This window comes from Crotalus tigris, unplaced genomic scaffold, assembly GCF_016545835.1.
Source record: "Crotalus tigris isolate CLP2741 ecotype Arizona unplaced genomic scaffold, ASM1654583v1 scf7180000018548.2558034, whole genome shotgun sequence".
NCBI lineage: Eukaryota > Metazoa > Chordata > Lepidosauria > Squamata > Viperidae > Crotalus > Crotalus tigris.
Window position 1 is genome coordinate 771,638 of NW_024097071.1, and position 22,339 is coordinate 793,976.

The window sequence follows — 22,339 nt, forward strand, 5'->3', positions numbered from 1 at the left end:
GGGGTGGGAGGAGTGATCCGGAGGAACGATAGAAGGAAGTGCAAGGAAAGTAACAAAGAAACATCTGGAACACAAATTGACCGGCCGGGACCAGTGACGCGGTCCAGGAGCCGGGTGCAAATGTCAGCCAAACCCATTTAAGTCATCATTGTTTACTGGCTTCTTAGCCCTGATGATGTTTGGAGTTCCCAAACGAAAGCTTGGCAGCTTTTAGTAAAGTATATTTTTATACCTATATTCTCCTGGTGGTCGCATTTTTATTTATAATATATTTGTGTGTGTATGTGTATATATACATACACATACACATACACACACACACACACACACACACACACACACACACACACACACACATATATATATATATATATATATATATATATATATATATATATATATGTTTTCTGAGGTTTTCGCGGATGTTTGTATGTAGGTCTTTGGTTATTCGGGTTTTCTTCCGCGTCAAATTGGAAGTGTCTTGGCAACGTTTTGATGAAGTCTCATTCATCATCTTCAGGCTGGTGTTTTCAGCTTCGTGCTTCTAGGAGCAATGTGTGATCGTAGCTGTTTCTTCCTTTTAACTGCCAGTGGGGGTATGAACTGATTGGATGAGAGCTTGGCTATGTTCTGATTGGATGGAGGTGTGTTCTGATTGGTTAGGAGCTTGGCTGTGCTTTGATTGGATGGGGGGTTGGCTGTGCTCAGGACTGCAGATCCTTCCACAGAGGAAGGAGTGAGCCGTGGACCGGCCAGGTGCAATCTGTAGCGCAGAAAAGAGCACTTGAGGATTGCACATGCTCTAAAAGTGCACTTGAGGATCATAAAACAACCAGTGGAGTTAAAGACAGTTTGCCTGATGCGGAACAACTCTGCGCGATACAGATTAATACAATCAATGGGCTGATGACGCACTCAAGGAGCCGGGTGCAGAGGCAGGAGGCTATATGAGCTGCCTTCCCGATCTCCTCCTATTCTAACTCTGATGACGCCGGCAGTTTTTGGGCCGGATGAAAGCTTAGTGACTCTTTTTAACCACAGGCTTGTTTATATTAAACAGGCTAGTTTATTATATCCTGGTGTTCATTTTTAAAACTCTGATTGATCCTGAAATTAAAAGATTTCATTGTCATATGCTTAATGTTAGTCATTCTTTGCAATCTTGGAAACTACAAGTGAAATTTTCAGCCCACACTTATTATGAATTCAATTTATTTATTTATTTAGCAGCTTTAGATAGCCACCCATCACACAATTACTCTGGGCAGCAATGGCAATAAAATCATAGCAATAAAAAATCATGAAATACTCAAAGACAAATGAAAAAGAAAATATAAAACCCAAGATGTCAGGAAAATAACAGTCACTTCACATCATAAAGCCACCTTACAGGCTCACCATAGTAATAATAATAATAATAGTAAAGTTGGAAGGGACCTTGGAGGTCATCTAGTCCAACCCCCTGCTCGGGCAGGAAACCCTACACCATTTCGGACAAATGGCTGTCCAGTCTCTTCTTAAAAACTTCCAGTGTTGGAGCATTTACTGCGTCTGGAGGCAAGCTGTTCCACTGATGAATTGTTCTCACTGTCAGGAAGTTTCTCCTTAGTTCTAGGTTGCTTCTCTCCTTGATGAGTTTCCACCCGTTGCTTCTTGTCCTGCCTTCAGGTGCTTTGGAAAATAGCTTAATTCCCTCTTCTTTATGGCAGCCCCTGAGATATTGGAATACTGCTATCATGTCACCCCTTGTCCTTCTCTTCGTTAAACTAGACATACCCAATTCTAGCAACCGTTCCTTATATTTTTTAGCCTCCAGTCCCCTAATCATCTTTGTTGCTCTTCTCTGTACTCTTTCTAGAGTCTCAACATCTTTTTTACATCGTGGTGACCAAAACTGGATGCAGTATTCCAAGTGTGGCCTTACCAAGGCATTAAAGAGTGGTATTAATACTTCACGTGATCTTGAGTCTATCCCTCTGTTAATGCAGCCTAGCACTGTGTTGGCCTTTTTGGCAGCTGCATCACACTGCTGGCTCATATTTAGTGATTGTCTACTAGGACTCCGAGGTCCCTCTCACAGTTACTACTATTGAGCATGGTGCCATCTATGCTGTACTTGTGCATTTGGTTTTTCTTGCCTAAATGTAGAACCTTGCTTTTTTCACCATTGAATTTCATTTTGTTAGTTAGTGCCCAGTGTTCAAGTCTGTCCAGATCCTTCTGTACCTGAAGCCTGTCTTCTGGAGTGTTGGCTATTCCTGCCAGCTTGGTGTCATATGCAAATTTGATGAGTTCCCCATCTATCCCTTCATCCAAATCGTTGATGAAGATGTTGAAGAGTACTGGGCCCAGAACAGAGCCCTGGGGCACCCCACTAAACACTTCCCTCCATATAGATGCAGTTCCATTGAGGACCACTCGCTGAGTACGGCCGGTCAGCCAGCTACGGATCCATCTGGTGGTGGTTCTGTCTACCCCCCATTTTTCTATCTTGTCAAGTAGTAGGTTGTGATCTACTTTATCAAATGCCTTACTGAAGTCCAAGTAAATTATGTCCACAGCATTCCTCTGATCCACTACTTTTGTCACTTGGTCAAAGAATGCAATAAGATTTGTCTGGCATGATCTATTTTTGACAAACCCATGTTGTCTTTTAGTAATGACTTTGTTTGCCTCTAGGTGTTCGTTGATTCGTTGTTTGATTATCTTTTCCAGGATCTTCCCAGGTATTGAGGTCAGGCTGATAGGTCTGTAATTTCCTGGATCCATTTTTTTTCCTTTTTTGAGGATGGGAACTACATCAGCTCTTTTCCAGTCCTCTGGTAGTTTCCCTGTGTTCCAGGATCTTTGAAAAATATAGTTCAGTGGCTCCGATATCACATCTGCCAGTTCCTTGAGAACTCTGGGGTGTAATCCCTCTGGTCCTGGCGATTTGAACTCATCTAGGCTGGACAGGTGCTCCCTAACCATTTTCTTGCCTATCTTAACTTGTGTTTCTGTTTTGTTTTTTATGGCATTATTTTTGATAGGTTGGTCTGTTTTTTCCCTTTGTGTAAAGACAGATGCAAAAAATGAGTTAAATAGTTATGCTTTCTCCCTGTTGCTTGCCACCTTCTTGCCACTTCCACCCACTAGTGGACCAATCATTTCCTTCACTTTTTTCTTGTTTTTTACATGTTGAAAGAAGCTTTTTTGTTATTTTTGACTTTGGTCGCAATCCTTAGTTCATTTTGAGCCTTGGCTTTCTTCACTTCATCTTTGCAGGCTCGGGCTATTTGCTGATATTCTGACTTAGTTATGTTCCCCTCTTTCCACTTTCTGTACTTGTCCTTTTTATCTTTCAATTTGTCAGAGAGTTCTTTAGGCAGCCATGCTGGTTTCTTTTGAGAGCTGTTATTTTTCCTCTTTGTTGGTATTGTGCTAGACTGTGCTTTTATTATCTCATTTTTCAAAATTTCCCAAGCTTCTTGAGTTGTTTTCCCCTTGAGGATTCTCATCCATGGAATCCTTCCCAATCCCTCTCTAAGTTTATTGAAATTAGCTCTCTTGAAGTCCAAGACTCTAGTTTGACTGTGTTCTATTGGTTGTGCTTCTATAATGTTGAATTCTAATATTGCATGATAACTTCCTCCCAGGGTTCCTATGGCTCCAACACCGTCTATCATTTCATCTCTGTTAGTGAGAATTAGATCCAAAATGGCTAATCCCCTAGTTCCATTCTCTACTTTTTGGGAGACAAAGTGGTCTGCTAGGTTTGCCAGGAACCTGTTTGATCTTCCACTTGGTGCGGAGTTTGTCTCCCAGTTGATGTCAGGGTAGTTAAAGTCCCCCATTACTATTGTGATGTGCTTCCTACATACCTTAGTTAGCTGACTATCAAAAAGTTCATCTATTTCCTCTGTTTGGTTGGGTGGTCTGTAGTATACACCTATGGCAATGTCATTTCCCCCCCCTTTTATATTGACCCAAATGCATTCAAGACAGTTTTTATCATTGTTGTACCCTATTTCTGTGGAGATGTAGTTATTTCTTATATAGAGAGCAACTCCACCTCCTCTTTTATTTGGTCTGTTTCTTTTAAATAATTTAAATCCCTCTAGCTGTGTGTTCCATGTGTGAGTTTCATCCCACCATGTTTCCGTAATGGCAACAATATCGTATCTGCCCTCGTTAACCTGAATTTCTAGTTCACCCTGTTTGCTGTTCATACTCTGTGCATTGGTGTATAAACATTTGAGTCCTTTGTGGGTGGCCCTGTGTTTCCTTTCTACATAACCTGTGTGGTGTCAAATATTAAAACCAGCACCTTGAATTGCACCTGGAAGCAAATGCAATTTATAGACAGAATGTAACATGTGCCATCCTGGGGCACACACAAAACTGTCTAAATAGCCATATATTGCACCAATTGAAGCTTATGAATACTTGTCAAGGGCAGCCCTATGTGGAACGCATTACAGTACCATTCTGGATTTGAACAGAGTATGAGTAACTGTAAGTAGAGCTTTATGCTCCAGGAAGAGGCACAATTTCTTAAAAGGCACAACACATAAAGTCGTGCAAACACCCTCTTAAATAAGACTTCTGACTGTTTCATAAGCGTCAGCTCTGTCTGAGGCAGTGTCATCCCATCCAATTCCCAGATTCCAGAAGACCCAAAAATCCAAAGCCTTGTCATGATTCAACTGAAGCCTGTTGTTTCCCATTCAGATCCTCACAGTCTCCAGGCACTGATACAGGACTTCAACACTGCTTAGTTTGCCAGGGGAAGAGATATACAGCTAGGTATCATCAGTACATTGATGATTCCTCACCCTACAACAGCAAATGAACTCACCCAGGGACTTCATATACATTTTAGATAGGTGTGGAGAGAGTACTGAACTCCATGGAACCCCACATAATATGGGCCAGAGGCAAGACTTCTAACTCACAAATACCAACAGGCACTGGCTCTGCAGAAAGGAAGCAAACTAGTACAATACTGTACTTCCCACTCACAACTATGGAGCCAATCCAGAAAGATGCCATGGTTAATGGTATCAAAGGCTGCTGAGAGGCTGCCAAGAGCTAGGACAGGGCTTTTCAACCAGTGGTACAGGTACCACCTGTGATACATTTGCACCTGGCAGGTGGTATGCAACCATCCTAGAAAGGTGGTAGTGGGGGAGGGGAATGAGCTGAATCGGTGGCAGCACCACACAATCCTGAGCGAGAGATGGCTGGAACTGCAGGGCTGTCACGGCTCAGCAGAAGCACCAGGATCAGTGCCAAGCTCCAGCTGGAGCTCGACACTGATCCTGGTGCTTCTGCTGAGCCCAGAAGAAGCGCCGATCAGCTGGAATGTTGCAGCATCTCCAGGGTCTTGTGATTTACATTCAGATGCTTGGTAACTGATTCATATTTATGACCATCAGTGTCCCAGGGTCATGTGAAGTGACCAAAACTTGCTGCAACCACCCAGCAGATGGGAATAAAAACCAAACACCCCACCACACCACCCCCATGCCAATCCTCAACAGAAATGTTCACAACAATAAAAACCTCAGAGAGGAGGAAGAGCGTGGCTGGGTAGGCAGGCGGGTGTCTTGCTTAGCTGTGGCTTGGGGGGCACTTTTTTCAGTGCCATTGTAACTTCGAACAGTCACTAAGTGAACTGTTGTAAGTCAAGGACTGCCTGTACTTTATCACTTTTTTCCTTTTTGGGGGGGGTCATCAAGTTTTTGACACCTTGCTAGGCAACTGGTGGTACTCGGATGTTGCCATATCCTAAAAGTGGTACAATGGGTGAAAAGGTTGAAAAGCCCTGAGCTAGGATAGATGCAATACTCCATGCTGCTGGTGCCATAGATCATCCAAAAGTGCAGCCAATGATGTCTCCATTCCATACCCAGGTCTTAGTACTGATTGAAAAGGGCCAAATAAGCCATTTCATTCAAGGTCTGCTGAAACTACTCTTCAACCACCCTCTCACAGCTTTCCCTAGGGAGGCTAGACACCAGACAAAGGTTGCTTAGTATGGTGGAATGGTTTTTTGAGGAGGCAAACCAAGGTCTTCTTAAGGGGCAGTAGAACAACACCAGAGTCTAACTACACAATACCTCCAGGCAGACTTAATTAGCCAAGAGAGTCTAAAACAGGTTTTTTTTAACTCTTCCCAGGTTTCTTGCTACTTTGCCTGAATTTTATCTTGACTTTTAAATATGTTCTCCCTTCCATTAATTTCTCAGCATCTTCATAATCTCCAATACATTTTTCATTCTTACTTAAAACAACATTGTCTGTAGACCAGTTGTATTTCCCTTGCTCGCCCGTTGCTTGTGTGGTCTGGTTTCCAACAAGCTGCAGACCAGTACTGGTCCACAGTCCAGAGGTTGGGGACCCCTGCACTATATAACAGCAGTCCCCAATCTTTCTGGCACCAGGGACTGTTTTCAGAAGAAAAATTGTCCCCCACAGTTAGTTTCAGTAAAGCACTCTAAATTTTAACATAGTAATGCAGAAAAATGTTCTCTACCTCTGTTTGGGTGTCTGTCTGTCTGTCTGTCTGTCTGTCTGTCTGTCTGTCTCTCTCTCTCTCTCTCTCTCTCTCTCTCTCTCTCTCTCTGTGTGTGTGTGTGTGTGTGTGTGTGTGTGTGTGTGTTTCCATGTCTCTTCTTATATGGTGTCCCTTCAGTCTAGCTTACTGCATTGGATATATATGTATCAAAATAATTTGATTTTTTAAACAACGAGTAATCTTCAAGGTTGACAGTGAGGTCCTTATTTCATTAATTCATTCACTCTTTCAAAAATATTGAATGATATACTTGAATAATGTTCTCTAAGAGAATCCAGTGGGAATCTTGTCACTGACTTCAATTAAGTCCAGACATTGATTTAGTAAAGAATTAATCAAAGAGCATGCTATTCAATGCTCTCCATAATCTGTTAACAATTCCATGTTGAAAATAGCACTTAAAAGATGTATCTCATAACAGCTTGTTCTAACAATAATTTTGATTCTTCATTTTTATGCTTGCCAGTCAATGGAGAAAATATCTGTGCAGATAGACATATGACTTATAAGAAATCTTATAGAAATAAAAGGAATTTTGCAGTAAAATAGCATAAAAGCAAATAGTATAAACATTGGATACTAAATTTTTTAATGTAATTTTATTATTAATTTTAATACAATAGTAATTACTTTATAAATAATAATAGTATTACTATAGTATTATTATATAAATTGAACTTAGAGAAAGAGTAGAATGGAAAAAAGAATTAAAAGTGGTGGAAAAAGAAAAAGAAAGAGTACATTAAAGAAAAAGAAATAAAGAAGTGACTTCTAACTCTCACCACAATAAGTATAAACACATTTAATAACTCTTCAGTCCCATAAAGCTACATATAACTGTTTCTTCACCTCATATCCAATTATCAAGCTACGAAACGATTGTCATTAGGACTGCCATAGTGTCTACCTTGCCTACAGTTGTGAAGGGGAAAGGAAGAGCTTGGGATCCACAGGTGTTCCCTATCAGTGTGAGAGCCAAAGCAGCAGAAGAAATGTTTTCTTCTCTTAACAATTGCTGGAAGATTTATTTGACAATGTGACCTGAACTGTCAAAGCGGGAGGGAAAGTTTCTCTCTTTTAATTATTTGTTTCCCGCCATATTGCCAGAGCTAGCTTTCATTCTATTGCACCGGTATGCTATACCTAATAAAGTTTACATTAGAGATCATCATGTCTCTAATGTTTTACTTTGTTGGGTTTATTTCACCAGAACTTGACAGTAATATTTTATCTATAAACAAATCCATAAAACATGTTGATTCCTGGTGTCTGAAAAAAATCCACAAAGGGTTTCCAGAACTTGGCAAAAAAAGTCATATTTTAACCTTGATCAAATAAACAACTTTGTATTCCTTGTAAGCCTGTATTTTTTTTCTCTTTATAATCTTTACTTCTCTCCAGTATCTAGTTTCTAAAATCATCACTTATCTTTGTTATGGTTTACAATACCCAGGATAGCCAAAATAAATCTATTTCCTACCAAAAGCTATTTTATAGTTAATTCTAAGATGTTAAAGTAAAAGTAAGTACAGAAAATTTATCTAGCCTGTTAGTCCATTTAAAACATTCTTTGATCAAAATCTTATTTAGTTTTCTTATTTATTTCAAATGCTTTCTTAAGTTTATAATTATTTTTTTCTTTTATTCAGAGTGGAAGATAAACTTATCCAATAAAGACTTTTCAAATTTATCATTCTGAAGGTCTCTAATAAAGCTATTAGAAAGCCATTTCTGAAAGAAATTAGAGAATAAGATTTGCAAACTTTAAAAGGATCTGCCATGGTTGAGAGCAAGATGGCTATTCCCGTCATCTCCCAGTGATCAAATCCATGGATAACCACTGTCCTATGGTCTCCTTAAAAGGTGGAGAAATCTGGAGCACATGTGAGGGGCATCCATCTTCTACTTTTCTGGAAAGGTTCCAAGGAATCAGTCTACTCACTAGTTCCTTGATCTTTGCCATGGTCATTGAGCTATCTTTGGTTTGCCATACCCCACCCCCAGAAGTCTAAATATTGGATACCGATTTTGAGGAAAAGCAATAAATTAAACTAAAAATTAAACATATAATTGCCAAAGTATGTATAAAATTCCAAATCATAGTTTAATGTTACTATATATGTATACATGAAAATAAGTCTACAGAAATGATTGATCTGATTTCACTTTGCTGGATTTCTGATTTATTATTTTGTGCAAATCAGGAATAAGCATTTAAAATAATATATGGTTTCTACACAGGCCAGCTAACCAATCTACAATTTTTTACAGTTTTATTAACCAATTGATTTTAATTTATTCTACAAATGATATGTAATTCATATGCACAAAAAATCAAAGCACCAGATAAAGAACTGAAACCTGATTTATTCTTCCACTGAAACCAAGAGAGCAAAGGAACATTAACTGGGCTCTGTGCTGCTCAGGTACAGAATGCCAGGTGTTGTTGCGCACAAGCTCTCTTCTAATATCTACCAAACAAAGTCAATATAGACAAATATGTTTATTTAAAAAAAACAAATTTAATGACAATAAACTATCTTTGGGAAAAATATTTTACCAAATGTTTAATATTCTAAACTGATCAGTGTCTTTTAATTAATTTTTAATTGTTTCCTGCTTCCATTTAATATAGTTTGGGACATTACTCTCTTGGACAACCATTTGATTCCTGCCTTGGGTTTGGAGTAGAAGACTTCCTAGGTCCCTTCCAAATCTATGATTCTATACTTCAAGTGCTATTTAATTTGGTTGGCTGTGATTCAGTTTACTGATTTATGATATCTTCATGATGACATATCACTGTGACCTCATCCATATAATTTGCAGGATTCAATGAATATCAATGGAGATAAATGTGGCCTAGGTCAACGAGGTAAAAAAAAAACCACAAATGGCAGAAAGAAAAGCAGAAGGGAAGTATGCTAAGCAATTTAAATATATATTCAGTATAATTCTAATGTATATCAAAAATTAGGCAATACAATACTTAGATAAACTTTCAATTCAAACTTATTTAAAATTAAGTCTATAAATACCAATAGAAGAAAATATTTGTAGCTCAGGATTGAACTTTAGAGTCCCTGATGCTCTCTTGATTACAGAGGTTTTGTTACCAAACTAAGTAACATGATCAGTGCTAGAAGGTAGTGAGGTTTGCTCTCATTTTATGTACTAGTGGCTTGCCCTATCAGCACTGGTGGGAGTGGTCTTAGTGGTTCCCTGATTAGACTGTTCTTTATCTGTTAACTTGTTTGTCAGACAAAAAAGTGTAGTGTATTTAATATTAACATAATAATATACATTCATGTCTTCGTATCTAAACAAGATACATCTATCTGCAATATTTAGGAATTTTATTTCAAAGTCTTTAAATAAGCCATATTACAATGTTCATATTGGAAACCTAAAAGAGAAAAAGATTATTATCAGATAAACTCAAATGAAATAATATATATTTATGACTACTCACCTGAGGTCTTATAACTTTTACTATATTTTTCAGGGCAGTATCTGGTGATGGAGGAGAGCAGTCAGGTGTTGGCCCTGTTGAACTGTTTCTATGGTTACCAGTACCTGGTGCAGTAATTGCTACTTGAGGTGCATTATCTATGAATAAAAATAGTGTTCTGGTGATTATACATTATTACACAGAATATACTGTGAAAACAGGAAATGGCTTTAAAGACAAATGATTAAGTATTTTATAATTTGTTATAATTATTAGATTTATAATCCAAATTGTTTCCATTCAGGCTGAAATAGATTGCTTGTCAAGACTAGAGGGGAAACTGGAAGTGTGACAGGGAAAAGAATTTAGCATTTAGTAATATTAGTATGATATTCTGCTTAAAAATGGATAGATGGTTAAAAATTATAGTTCTGATACCTTCTGTGTAAGAATACAAAAATAAACTAAAGACTTTCTAAGTTCCAACAAGTGATATTAATTAACTAGTGGGAAAAATAGCTCATCCATTAGGACCTTTCTCAACCTCATTCACCAGGATGTGAACTGGTGACTGGACTGCCCCACCAGCCAATTTAATGACCTTTAAAAAAATCATCACTATCACCATTCAAATGAACATAAGAGTGAAATTAACTGTCTAGATATGGTCTTAAGTGGGAATTTTATACAGAGGAATATAGCCTGGATGTAACTACTGACTCTAAACTAAGATACATAAAAGCTTTTTTTAAATATTTGTATATACTTAGATACTTAATTCATACTTAATTTGTATATACATATAGGTAAATGAGCAGGAATTTTATGCAGTTCCTCCTTGATGCAGTTCTTGCTCACTCCACTCATGTCCTTGTTAATTCTCATTTGGACTATTGCAGCATTCTATGCATGAGGCTGTCCTTAAATACTACCTGCAAGCTACAGCTATCTAGAATGCTGGATAACAACTTAAAAGAGTTTCAGCTGGATTTTATGTATGTACAATTCTTTTATCCTTCTTGATATTGAGGCATTATGGCACGTGATTGCTCAGAAATCAGTGCTTTCTCATTTACTGTAGTAGAAAAAAACCTGTTTCAATTATACTGACATTTTTGGATAATATCTAGAGAGCAGAACCTGCAAGGAGTTTATAAATTGCCCCTATATGCCATTATACAGTTAAAGACTGCATCTAATTTTTATTATGTTTTTGGTTTTAATATTGTTGAACTTTAATGACTTTGGTTTAAATATTTTCATTATACATAGATGTGATTTTATGCCTTGGTTATAAATCTTCCAGAGTTTGGTACAAGATGAGCAGCTATATACATATTTTAAATAAATAAAAGACATTTCCTTCCCAGATTATATTCTTCTAAAATATTAAATAGGAGAAGCTATCACAATTATAAAAAGTAGTATTGCAAAAAATAAAAATAAGGAAAACATCCAGAACAGTGTCAAGATTACTCTAACGCATAGTTTATTATATGAGGAAAAAATAGCTTATACTTTATAGTAGTCAGACACTGAAATTCAGTCACCTCCTCATTGGTCCTCATTTGTTCACCCCAGGAAAAAATCTTGACAGTTTATATACTTTGGTCTGGACTGTTCTAGAAACAGGAATGAAGGTATCACAGAACAATGGAAACTGAAATGCTGACAGAAAAAAAAGCATTGCAAGCTGTATTGGATAGGAAGAAAATGGAAACCAGTCTTTTTTCCACAGGAATTCAAAACTATAAAATATTTTTGGAAGTTAATCTTTCAAAAGGGTCCGGACATTTGGCTGGATATCCACTGAGTGCTAATACAACTTTGACTGAATTGATATGTGTCTCAAGAAAGCTAGGAATGCCCTCTTTTAGTTTCAAATATATATTAGGACCATATTTGGGAGTGACATGAATTTGTTAAGCACTAATACAGCCTCGGGTTAGGCAGCTAAAAGCAGCACTAGATAGCCATATAACTTTTTGTTGTGGTTTATTCTTTCTCACAAGGAGATGGTCTGGAGAAATTGGAACAATAAATATCCTTCTCTCTAAATGCCAAATTTATTAGCAAATACAACTCAGCTGGACCTGTCCTTAATGCTTGTTAGTGCTTCCTGCACAGACAAGCATTAAGTAATAACGTTCCTGCATATTTCTCAAAATCAACTAATAGTATCAACAAAAAAGTAGGTAGCACAAATAGTAATACTTATAAGATGAAAACCAGTAAAACACCTATTTTTGATGAAACTCCTCTTGTTATTTCTAAAGAACAAGGTTTCTTTGTAACTGTTGTATCAAGAAAATCACAGAGACCATTCTCATTTTCTACAGGAAATGTTTCTGAAGAAACAGATGGCACTGCTTCCAATGTAACACTCCTCTTCTTTGGAAAGGCTTCCTGAAAAATAGAAATAGAATTATATAATAGAGTTGCCCTTGTAAAGGACAGAAATGAAAACTATTTAAAATGGTCATACCAGTATAACACTATCATATTTACCTGAAAGTCAATTAAAACAATTATAAGGATTAAAGATTAAAGTTAGTTTTTAGAGCTCCTCAAATACATCTTTGAAACAAAAATGTATTTAAAAAGCTATCCATGGATGCATCTTAATAATAAAAATTACTATTAAATCATTATTATTTGCATAAATATATATGTAAATAAAGAATAATTGCAACCAGCTTGCCTTCCATAAAAGACCTGTATATTGTGTGGGTCAGAAGGAGAACTGTGAAGACCCCTCACATCCAGGACATAAACTGTTTCAACTCCTCCCCTCAAAACAGTTCTACAGAGTATTGCATGCCAAAACAACTAGACACACAAAAAATATTTTTCCCCGTGCCATCACTGTGTTGAATACCTAATTCTTACAGTGCTGTCTAATGTCTATGTATATTACCCATGTAGTGTGGTTGTATCGTTATTTATCCTTCTTATTATCTTCTTTACTCCCCGCTTTTATTGAGGAAATGATGATGATGATGATGATGATGATTCTGTTGTTTTGCATGTAAAGTAAGTGTTTCTGTATTGAAAATATATTCCTTGTGTGTCAAATCATACTTGGCCAAATAAAATGTAATTCAATTCAGTTCAATTCAATTCAAATATCACTGCCTCAACAAGCTATGGACATTTTGCATTTCTTAGAGAATGTGTAAGGGGCATTGTCTTCAAATCTTTCAGAACTTTTTCTATTTCCATGTAGAAAGTTATCTTATTATATACCTAGCTCATATAAATGGAAATTCTATATGTTCTATATATATAGAATTATATGGCCCATTTAAAGTTGTTATGTTCTCTCTTTAGCTCATATAATTTTCAGAGCCTCACAAGGCTTTATCTGCCACTTAACCGATTTATCATCAGCTGGGCATCTGGAAATATAGATCACTTTTCTACATCTTCTACTATTAGAGCCGAGGTGGCGCAGCAGTTAGAGTGCAGTACTGCAGGCCACTTTAGCTGACTGTGTTCAGCAGGTCAGCGGTTCAAATCTCACCGGCTCAAGGTTGACTCAGCCTTCCATCCTTCCAGGGTAGGTAAAATGAGGATCCAGATCGTTGGGGGCAATGTAAATACATATATACATTGCTTACTGGTGTACACCGCTTAGAAAGTGCTTGCACTTAAAGCGGTATATAAGTCTCATAAATAAATAAATAAATAAATAAATAATAGTAAAATAATAATACTAATACTTTCACTAATAATAATAGCAAAAGAGAAAAATGAACAGTTATATCCTACTTTCCTTTCCGTCTTTAGCAAGATTGCTGCTTCTCAGCTAAAGCATGATCTTGAAAGGTTTGCATAGGGTTGGATGAGAGGAGAAAGAAAAGAACTTCAACAGAATGAATTTGGCACTATCATTTTTCAGGCTGCAAATTCTGAAAAAAATCATATTGGAACAAATGAAACTCTTCACAAAAGAAGATTGCACTGTCCTACATATTCATGCTGGAAAAAGAGATTTAATGCATTTTCAAGAATATATTAATTGTTGTTTCATAATTGAGTAATATATTGAAAATCAAATTCTGACATTCATCAGTCTAATTTTAGTCTCAACTAGGGATGATTCAGTTTTCAAATTCTACAAACTAATCTGAAGTGCCAAAGCTATCTGAAGAAAAGAAATATGTTATCATATATCGGTTACTTGGCAAGAAATAATTGAAATTAATTCTATCTTAGAAATAGTAGAAAGTTCCCAAAAATGTACTTAATATTAAAAGTGTCATATTAATAGTGCACATAAAAAAACAATAGTAGACTGTAATCAGAGTTGTGTGGTGGGAGGGCTAGAATCTGATATTGGTACCAAACAGCAGAGCTGCTTTCCTTGATAGTAAGCTCACAGTGATGATAGGCATAGAGAAATATTGCAAGAGATAGGAATAGACCACTGGTTGTCTTCTCCCCTCTAACAATATCCATCATTCCCATTTCTTTCCCCTCCCCCCTCAAAGGCCCCATTATACTTATCTCATTACCAGCAAATAAGGCCATGTTCTGAATCATATAGCTCTATGTAACCCTAACTAGACAGCATGTATCAGTATGTTAAAATTTCTGGCATTTATTGAGTTTAGTGTTGTTCCCTTAAGAAATGGATTATGGGAAATGCAGTTTAGTTAGTCAGCCATCTCATGTTAATGCGTCAGTGGGAGTTCCTCTCAGGATATACTGGCTACGTGCCCAGTTTGGAATGCCTTTGTTCATCCAGCCTCATGCCTCCCAGCCACACGGCTTGGAGGTCCTATGCTAACATGTGATGCTTATGCAGAAGAAGAGGGAAAAATTCATTATCAATTTACCTATGGAAATGAACAGAGATGTGTTATCCAGAAGCAACAACGTAAAAGCAAGTATTTTCTCTGAATAAACATATTTATCTGTTTCGCAATCATTTCCATTGAGTTGTCTGTCTGTCCCGGATTGGACAGGAAAGCAAGTAGTTCTGTCTGGGTCAGAACAGGCCGGCTCTAACACTCAACACCCAACAGGCACCTTTGATGCGGTAAAGTTGTCCTATCCTCTTAGCAGAAAAGCACCCCCAAAGTATAATGTTTCCACCTCCATGTTTGACAGTGGGGATGGTGTTCTTGGGGTCATAGGCAGTAATTCTTCTCCAAACATGGCAAGTTGAGTTGATGTCAAAGAGCTCGATTTTGGTCTCACCTGACCACAACACTTTCACCCAGTTCTCCTCTGAATCATTCAGATGTTCATTGGCAAACTTCAGATGGGCCTGTACATGTGCTTTCTTGAGCAGGGGGACCTTGTGGGTGTTGCAGGATTTCAGTCCTTCACAGTGTAGTGTGTTACCAATTGTTTTCTTGGGGACTATGGTCCCAGTTGCCTTGAGATCGTTGACAAGATCCTCCCATGTAGTTCTGGGCTGATTCCTCACCATTCTCATGATCATTGAAACTCCATGAGGTGAGATCTTGCATGGAGCCCCAGACTGAGGGAGATTGATAGTTATTTTGTGTTTCTTCCATTTGCGAATAATTGCACCAACTGTTGTCACCCTCTCACCAAACTACTTGGTGATAGTCTTATAGCCCATTCCAGCCTTGTGTAGGTCTACAATCTTGTTCCTGACATCCTTGGACAGCTCTTTGGTCTTGGCCATGGTAGAGAATTTGGAATCTGATTGATTGGACAGGGTCTTTTATACAGGTAACAAGCTGTGATTAGGATCACTCCCTTTAAGAGAGTGCTCCTAATCTCAGCTCGGTGCTTGTATAAAAGACAACTAGGAGCCAGAAATCTTGCTGATTGATAGGGGATCAAATACTTACTTCACTCATTAAAATGCAAATCAATTTATAACTTTTTTGAAATGTGTTTTTCTGGATTGTTTTTGTTGTTATTCTGTCTCTCACTGTTAAAATAAAACTACCATTAAAATTACAGAGTGATCATTTTTTTGTCAGTGGGCAAACATGCAAAATCAGCAGGGGGGGTCAAATAATTTTCCGCCCATTGTAAGTCTACGTGCTATTGCTAAAATGCTAGTCTAGGTCCTCCAGTCCAGGATCTTTCTCCTGTTTCAGAGACAAAACAGCTGTGACAACAGAATTGCCACAAACTTTAGTCATTACATGGCTAATTGTTGTCCATGGAGAGTTCCTAGGACAGGGCAAGAAAAAAATGATAAAAAGAAAAGCCAAGGTGGCTGCTGTCACATGTGACTGGCCATATGGCAACTGCAGAAACCAGGCCAGTTCTTTCACATGACTACTAACCAACTTCTGCTTCTGATGCTGCTCCTCCCCCAGGAATCTAAAGATCTCATCAGAGAGAATATTATGCCACTTTTGCCACTAAGATGTTCCCATATCAGTCTGAAATACATTAACTGATTGACTATGAGCCATCAAGCTGGTGTCAACTCATAGCAACATATATTTTTTTTCATGATAATCTGTCCCTCTTCTGGTCTTACAGGTCTTTTAGTTGTGTACTTACTGTCACTATACCTGAGCCCATCCACCCTGTGGCTGATCATCCCTTTTCTTTTTTCTTTCACCTTTACCAAAATTAGAGTCTTTTATCGAAAGCTAAGTCTAAAGTAGAATAATTTGACCCTGATCATTTTTTCTTAAGAACAAATTAGGTGATTTCTTTGATGATCCATTTTCTTGGTTGTCAACAGTATTCTCAGGATTCTTCTCCAACATCAAAGTTTAAAACCATCAGTAATATTCTTATCTTGCTTCTTCAAAGTCCAGCTTTGGTCCTACAAAGAATACCACTGCTTGCTCTTTTCTGATCTTTGTAGGTATAGATGATACATCATGTCATCTGAATATCCTTTCCAAAACTTTCATAACTGCTCTGCCAAGAGCTAGTGTCTGAAATATTTCTTGACTTCTTATCCCTTTACTTTACTAGCTTATTCTAAAAGTCAAAAGCTTTACAGCACTTCAATATTTTTACTGTCAATTCTGTATCTGGTTATTGTGCCTGGTGTCATTAATTTACAAACTTCAAAATTCTATGTATATTTTTAATGGAGGTCTATAAAAGATCCTAGATCATAAATCTATAGAAAAATCTTCTGTTTAAGTGAAAGAAAAACAAGTAGTTTCAAAAATCAGGAATAAACTTCACTTCCAGGAAGACAGCCAACTGGTGGCACGCCTGGGGAGAGATCTCTGAAGCATTTCTTCCTGGGATGCAGCTCTTCAAGCTTTTAACTGAAGGGACTAGCATTCCTTCAGTTTTTAAGTATGGGTCAAAGAACTTTCCCTCGGAACCCTCCAGAATAGTTGCAAGCTGGCAGACAGCTTCTGGAGTTTGTCCGAAGCAATCTGCATGCCAAAAGCTGGGGAGGGAGGGGCTGCAATCTGTTCGAGTTTGAAGAAGCCGATGTTTGAAATCCACCTTTCAAATGGACAGTAAGTTGTGCCTTTTCCTTCTTTTTTTATAATATTTTTATTCATAATACAATTAAAACAACAATGGACAAACATGACATTCCAGAATGAGTTTTCCTATCAGTTCCTATCGTGGTACAAAAGCTTAACACATCGTTCTTAACCTCTATATAAGCCTTATCTTTTATACAATACAATTATATATACAATTATATGTACAGTTATATATATATCTTTTAATTCTACCCTTAACTTGAAGTCCGAGTAGTTCTCCTTGATTCATACCAACGGTAAAATTTGCCCCAGATTTCGAAGTATTCATGTTCTGTCTTGTCTTTCATAATCATTGTAAGCCTGTCCATCTCAGCACATGATAAAATTTTATACAGGATCTCTTCTTCTGTTGGGGTTCCCTTATTCCTCCAATTTTGAGCAAAAACCAGTCTGGAAGCCGTTAAAATGTGTAGCATTAAATAAAGTATGCCTTTGTCATGCTTTTGCGTAGTTAAATCTAATAGAAAGAGTTCTGGTTTTGGTTCTACCACTTGCTCTAATATTTCTTCCAACCATACTTTAATCTTATTCCAAAAATCACGAGCTCGCATGCATTCCCACCATATATGATAGTAAGTTCCACTTGTCAAATTACATTTCCAACATTTAGGGGAGACATTGGTACACATTTTAACCAATCTTGTGGGTGGGAGATGCCATCTATAAAACATTTTGTAAAGGTTCTCTTTGTAAGAGGTGGCCAAAGTAAGCTTCTTGTTTCTTGCCCATAGTTCTTGCCAGATGTGCAGATCAAAATTAAGACCAAAGTCCTTACTCCAATTCAACATAGTCACTTTTACTTGTTCCTCGTACATTGCCTGATCTAACAAATAGTGGTATAATTTTTTAATCATTTTATCCTCCGACCCCAATATTATTTTATCCAATTCTATTGGTTCTAATTTAATGCCTAACTCTTTTTTGTCTTTCCAATATCTCGCCTGCAGTTGCAGGTATGCCCACCATTCTAATTCTATCCCTTCATCCTGGAGAGTTTTCCTGGATTTCAATTCCCCTTTTTCATCTAAGATATTTTTATATGTTATGGTCTTGTCTAATTGGGTAAATTTTGGGTGTACATATATTTCTAACGGTGAGATCCAACTAGGTACTTGGGTATAATTTGGTTGCCAAATTTTTGTCCATGCATCAATAAGAGCTTGCCTAATATAGTGTCTTCGAAAATATTTATGTACTTTATATTTATGATCCCATAATATGGCATGCCATCCTATTTGTAGGTCATGGCCCTCCAGACATAATAGTCTCCTGTTTTTTAGTAATATCCAATCTCTTACCCATACTAATGCTGCAGCCTGGTAATATTTCTCCAGGTCTGGAAGACCAAATCCCCCCCCCCTTTCCTTTGAGTCCTGCAATAATTTTAATTTAATCCTTGCTCTTTTTCCTTGCCAGATGAATTTACACATCATTTTATTCAAATTTTGAAAAAAATTCTTGTCTAATTTTATAGATATACATTGGAACAAAAATAAGATTTTTGCCAACACATTCATTTTAATCACCACAATTCTGCCCATAAGAGAGAGCTGTAGGTTAGTCTAAATATCAAAGTCTTTTTGAATCTGTTCTATTAACTTATCATAGTTATCCCTTTTAAGTGTAGTGCATTTGGCAGTCAATTGTATCCCTAAATATCTAATTTTATTTGTGATTTGAACACCTATTCTGTCAACCAATTCATTTTTTTGTATTTTAGTCATATTTTTGATGAGTATTTTAATTTTTTCTTTATTTATCTTTAAACCTGCTATTTCCCCGTATCTATTCAGTGTTTCCATCAGTCTTGTCCCTGATTGTAGTGGTTCTTCAATTATAAAGACTAAATCATCTGCAAAGGCTTGTATTTTAAATGTCTCTTTCTTGATTTCTAAACCTTGGATCTGTTCATCTTGCCGGATTACTCTAGTTAATACCTCAAGAGATAATATAAACAACAGTGGTGATATTGGGCAACCTTGCCTCGTGCCTTTTTGAATTTGGAAACTCTCAGTTGGTTCTCCATTTATTATTACTTTGGCCACCTGCTTAGAATAAACTGATTTAAACATATTTAAGAAATTTTCCCCAAAGTCCATATACAATAGTTGGTTGAACATAAAATCCTATTTTACATTGTCGAATGCTTTTTGTGCATCAAGAAAAATTAAACACATTTGCTTTTCATTATGTACTTCATAATACTCCAATATGTCCAAAACAGTCCTAATATTGTTTCTTATATATCTTTTAGATAGAACGCCGTTTTGATCAGTATGTATAAAATCCACTAAGAACCTTTCAAATCTTTGCGCCATTATTGCCATAAAAATCTTGTAATCCGAATTCAAAAGAGAAATTGATCTATAGTTCTTAATTTGCGCCAGGTCTGTGTTTTCTTTGGGAATCAAAGTGAGGAAGGCTTCTTCCCATGAGGCTGGTATTTTAGCTTGGGTTAAAACCTCATTAAATAAATCCAACAGCATTGGGCTTAAAGATTCTTGTGCAATTTTATACATTTCTGCAGGTATACCATCTGGCCCAGGTGCTTTATTATTCTTCTGTTTCTTAATTGCGACTGAGAGCTCTAAATGTGTTATCTCTTTATTCAGAAGAGTTTTAAATTCTTCTGGCACCTTGGGTAAATTGGCTAATTGTAAATACTGTATTATGTCATAGTTATTTCTCTTTTCGTCGTCCTTGTAGAAATTCTTATAAAACTCATATGCCACTAGCTTCTTTCCTTCGTTCTGGCATACCATATCACCTTTGGCGTTATAAAGTTTAGTAACCCTCTGCTTATTGTTATGTTTTTTGATTTTATAAGCCAACCATCTCCCTGGTTTATTGGCGTTTTCGAAGAAATTTTGTTTAGTACGTTTTATCTGCTGTCCTAGATCTTCCTTCACAATAATATCCATCTTATGTTTAATTAAATCTATCTGTTGTTTCAAATCACATCTTTGTGGTTCATTTTGCAGGTTATCCTCAACTTTACATTGTTCTTCTTCTAGTTGTCTTTGGCGTTGTGTTTTAATTTTGTGTTGCCTAGCCATATAAGAAATTACAACGCCTCTCATGTAGGCTTTGGTTGTATCCCATAGATTTTGGCAATTTGTATCCTCCTTCTTGTTTGATTTAAAAAACAGATCCAATTGTTCTTCTAATTTTGATTTGAATTTTTTATGGTTTAAGATTGCCCTTTTTAGAGTCCATCTCCTCGTGTTTTTTTGCCCCTTCCATCTAATTCTAATCGGATTGTGATCAGCCCAGGTGTTCATATCAATTACAATCTCCTCTACTTCTAAATTTAAGTCAGCTGACATCCACACCATAACAATTCTGGACCATGATTGATGACGTCCAGGATAAAAGGTAAACTGTTTTTTCCCAGGATTCCTTTCTCTCCAAGTATCCTGCATATTAAACTCATCTGCCATTTTTAAAAAAATATCAGATATTGGTGCCTTTTCCTTCTTAATCACTTTCCTGACTCACGCAGAGAAGGTTGCTGGATTCCACTTGAAAGAGGCAGAATAAACTCAACGGATGAGGTTATATGAAATTACTTTTATTCCAGGCATCCTCAAGACATTAACTCACAGTTATTGTAGAGGTTCTTCTAGAATGTAGGTTGTAATTTGGACCCATCTCGTAGGTAAAAGAATAATGGATTTCCCCATTCTACGTAAATGTTACATGATGCTATGGAGCTCCCAGCCTAGCCTCGTGCTAGGATTCATGGAAAAAGATAATAAAATGGCATGTAACAGGATGTCCAATAATAAAAGCACAAGACCCTCCCAGTAGCCAATTAGGACACAGATATAACCATGTACCAACTAAACTACATTTCCCAGAAGGCCATCTCTTAAGGAGATGGCTTTTTAACCCTTAAAATGCTACTTGCTCTACATACAGTTTTCTAAGCTAGATATATGCTCTGGCCAGATGGCTACATACTGGTCCAGCACAATCACCTTCAAAGACTATTATTCTTTTCAAGCCAAATTAAAAAGAGGCTCTTTTTAGTTACAGTCTGTTATGCCTTTTTGAAGACTCATACCATTTTAGGGATTTCTCTTTGTCTTAAACAACAAGGGGCTATTAAGGCTGCTAAGGCAAGCTAAATAAGGAAATGCTGACGGAGACATAAAGAATGATGGCTGTGATTTTAGTTTAATATTGTATTAACTTGTAGCTTGGTTTTCTATGCTGTGAATGGCAAACATTTTCTGATCCTGATTAAAAGTGGAAGCCAAGATGGACAGAGTATTAGAGATATTCTTGAAAGGTCTTTAAATAAAATTTGCCAATTTGTTGACCAATTTGTTGACCAATTTGTTGACCAGCTGTGCTCTAAGGATGATAAAAAAAATCATCTCAAATTACTGAAATGCATACATGTGGAGAATGCTATGATACTACCAAGGCAATTTCACAAATAGTTGTAATTTCACAAATAGTTGAAAAGGCAGAAAAGGCAGGGCAGTGCCTTACAGTTTTGGAAGAACCTGATACTAACTTTTACTATTATGGTGTTAATATAAAACCTGCAGCACAACTGAAAGAAAAGCTCTGAGAAAAAAGACAAATTTGGGACCTTCTCTTTAAGGACATTAACAAGACTGAGGATTACAATGTAAATATAAAACCTGCAACACAACCAACCTGCACCAAGAAAAAAGACAAATTTGGGACTTTCTCTTTAAGGACTGAGGATTTCATGATAAAAAGAAGCTCCAGGGTAAAACTTCTACACAAGAAAAAGATTTTATTCTATGAAGATAACAGGAAGGAAACATAATGAGACAATTGGAACTTTTCTTTGTCTTAATATGTGTAATTGAAAGAAAGGTTTAA

General features: G+C 36.9%; 1 protein-coding gene across 9 annotated transcripts in view; it reads right to left on the reverse strand.

Annotated features, from left to right (window-relative positions):
* ANKS1B (ankyrin repeat and sterile alpha motif domain containing 1B) overlaps positions 1 to 22,339 on the reverse strand; it is a 359,470-nt gene that overhangs the window by 261,453 nt on the left and 75,678 nt on the right. For all 9 annotated transcript variants that reach the window (XR_005557974.1, XM_039354033.1, XM_039354032.1 and 6 more), the window contains 2 exons: positions 12,251 to 12,416; positions 10,032 to 10,168 (listed from right to left, as the gene is read on the reverse strand). Coding sequence is in view for 8 of the 9 variants with exons in the window: in XM_039354033.1 (XP_039209967.1) it covers positions 10,032 to 10,168; positions 12,251 to 12,416 (303 nt within the window). In the remaining variant the exon portion in view is untranslated. The remainder of the gene's footprint in view (positions 1 to 10,031; positions 10,169 to 12,250; positions 12,417 to 22,339) is intronic.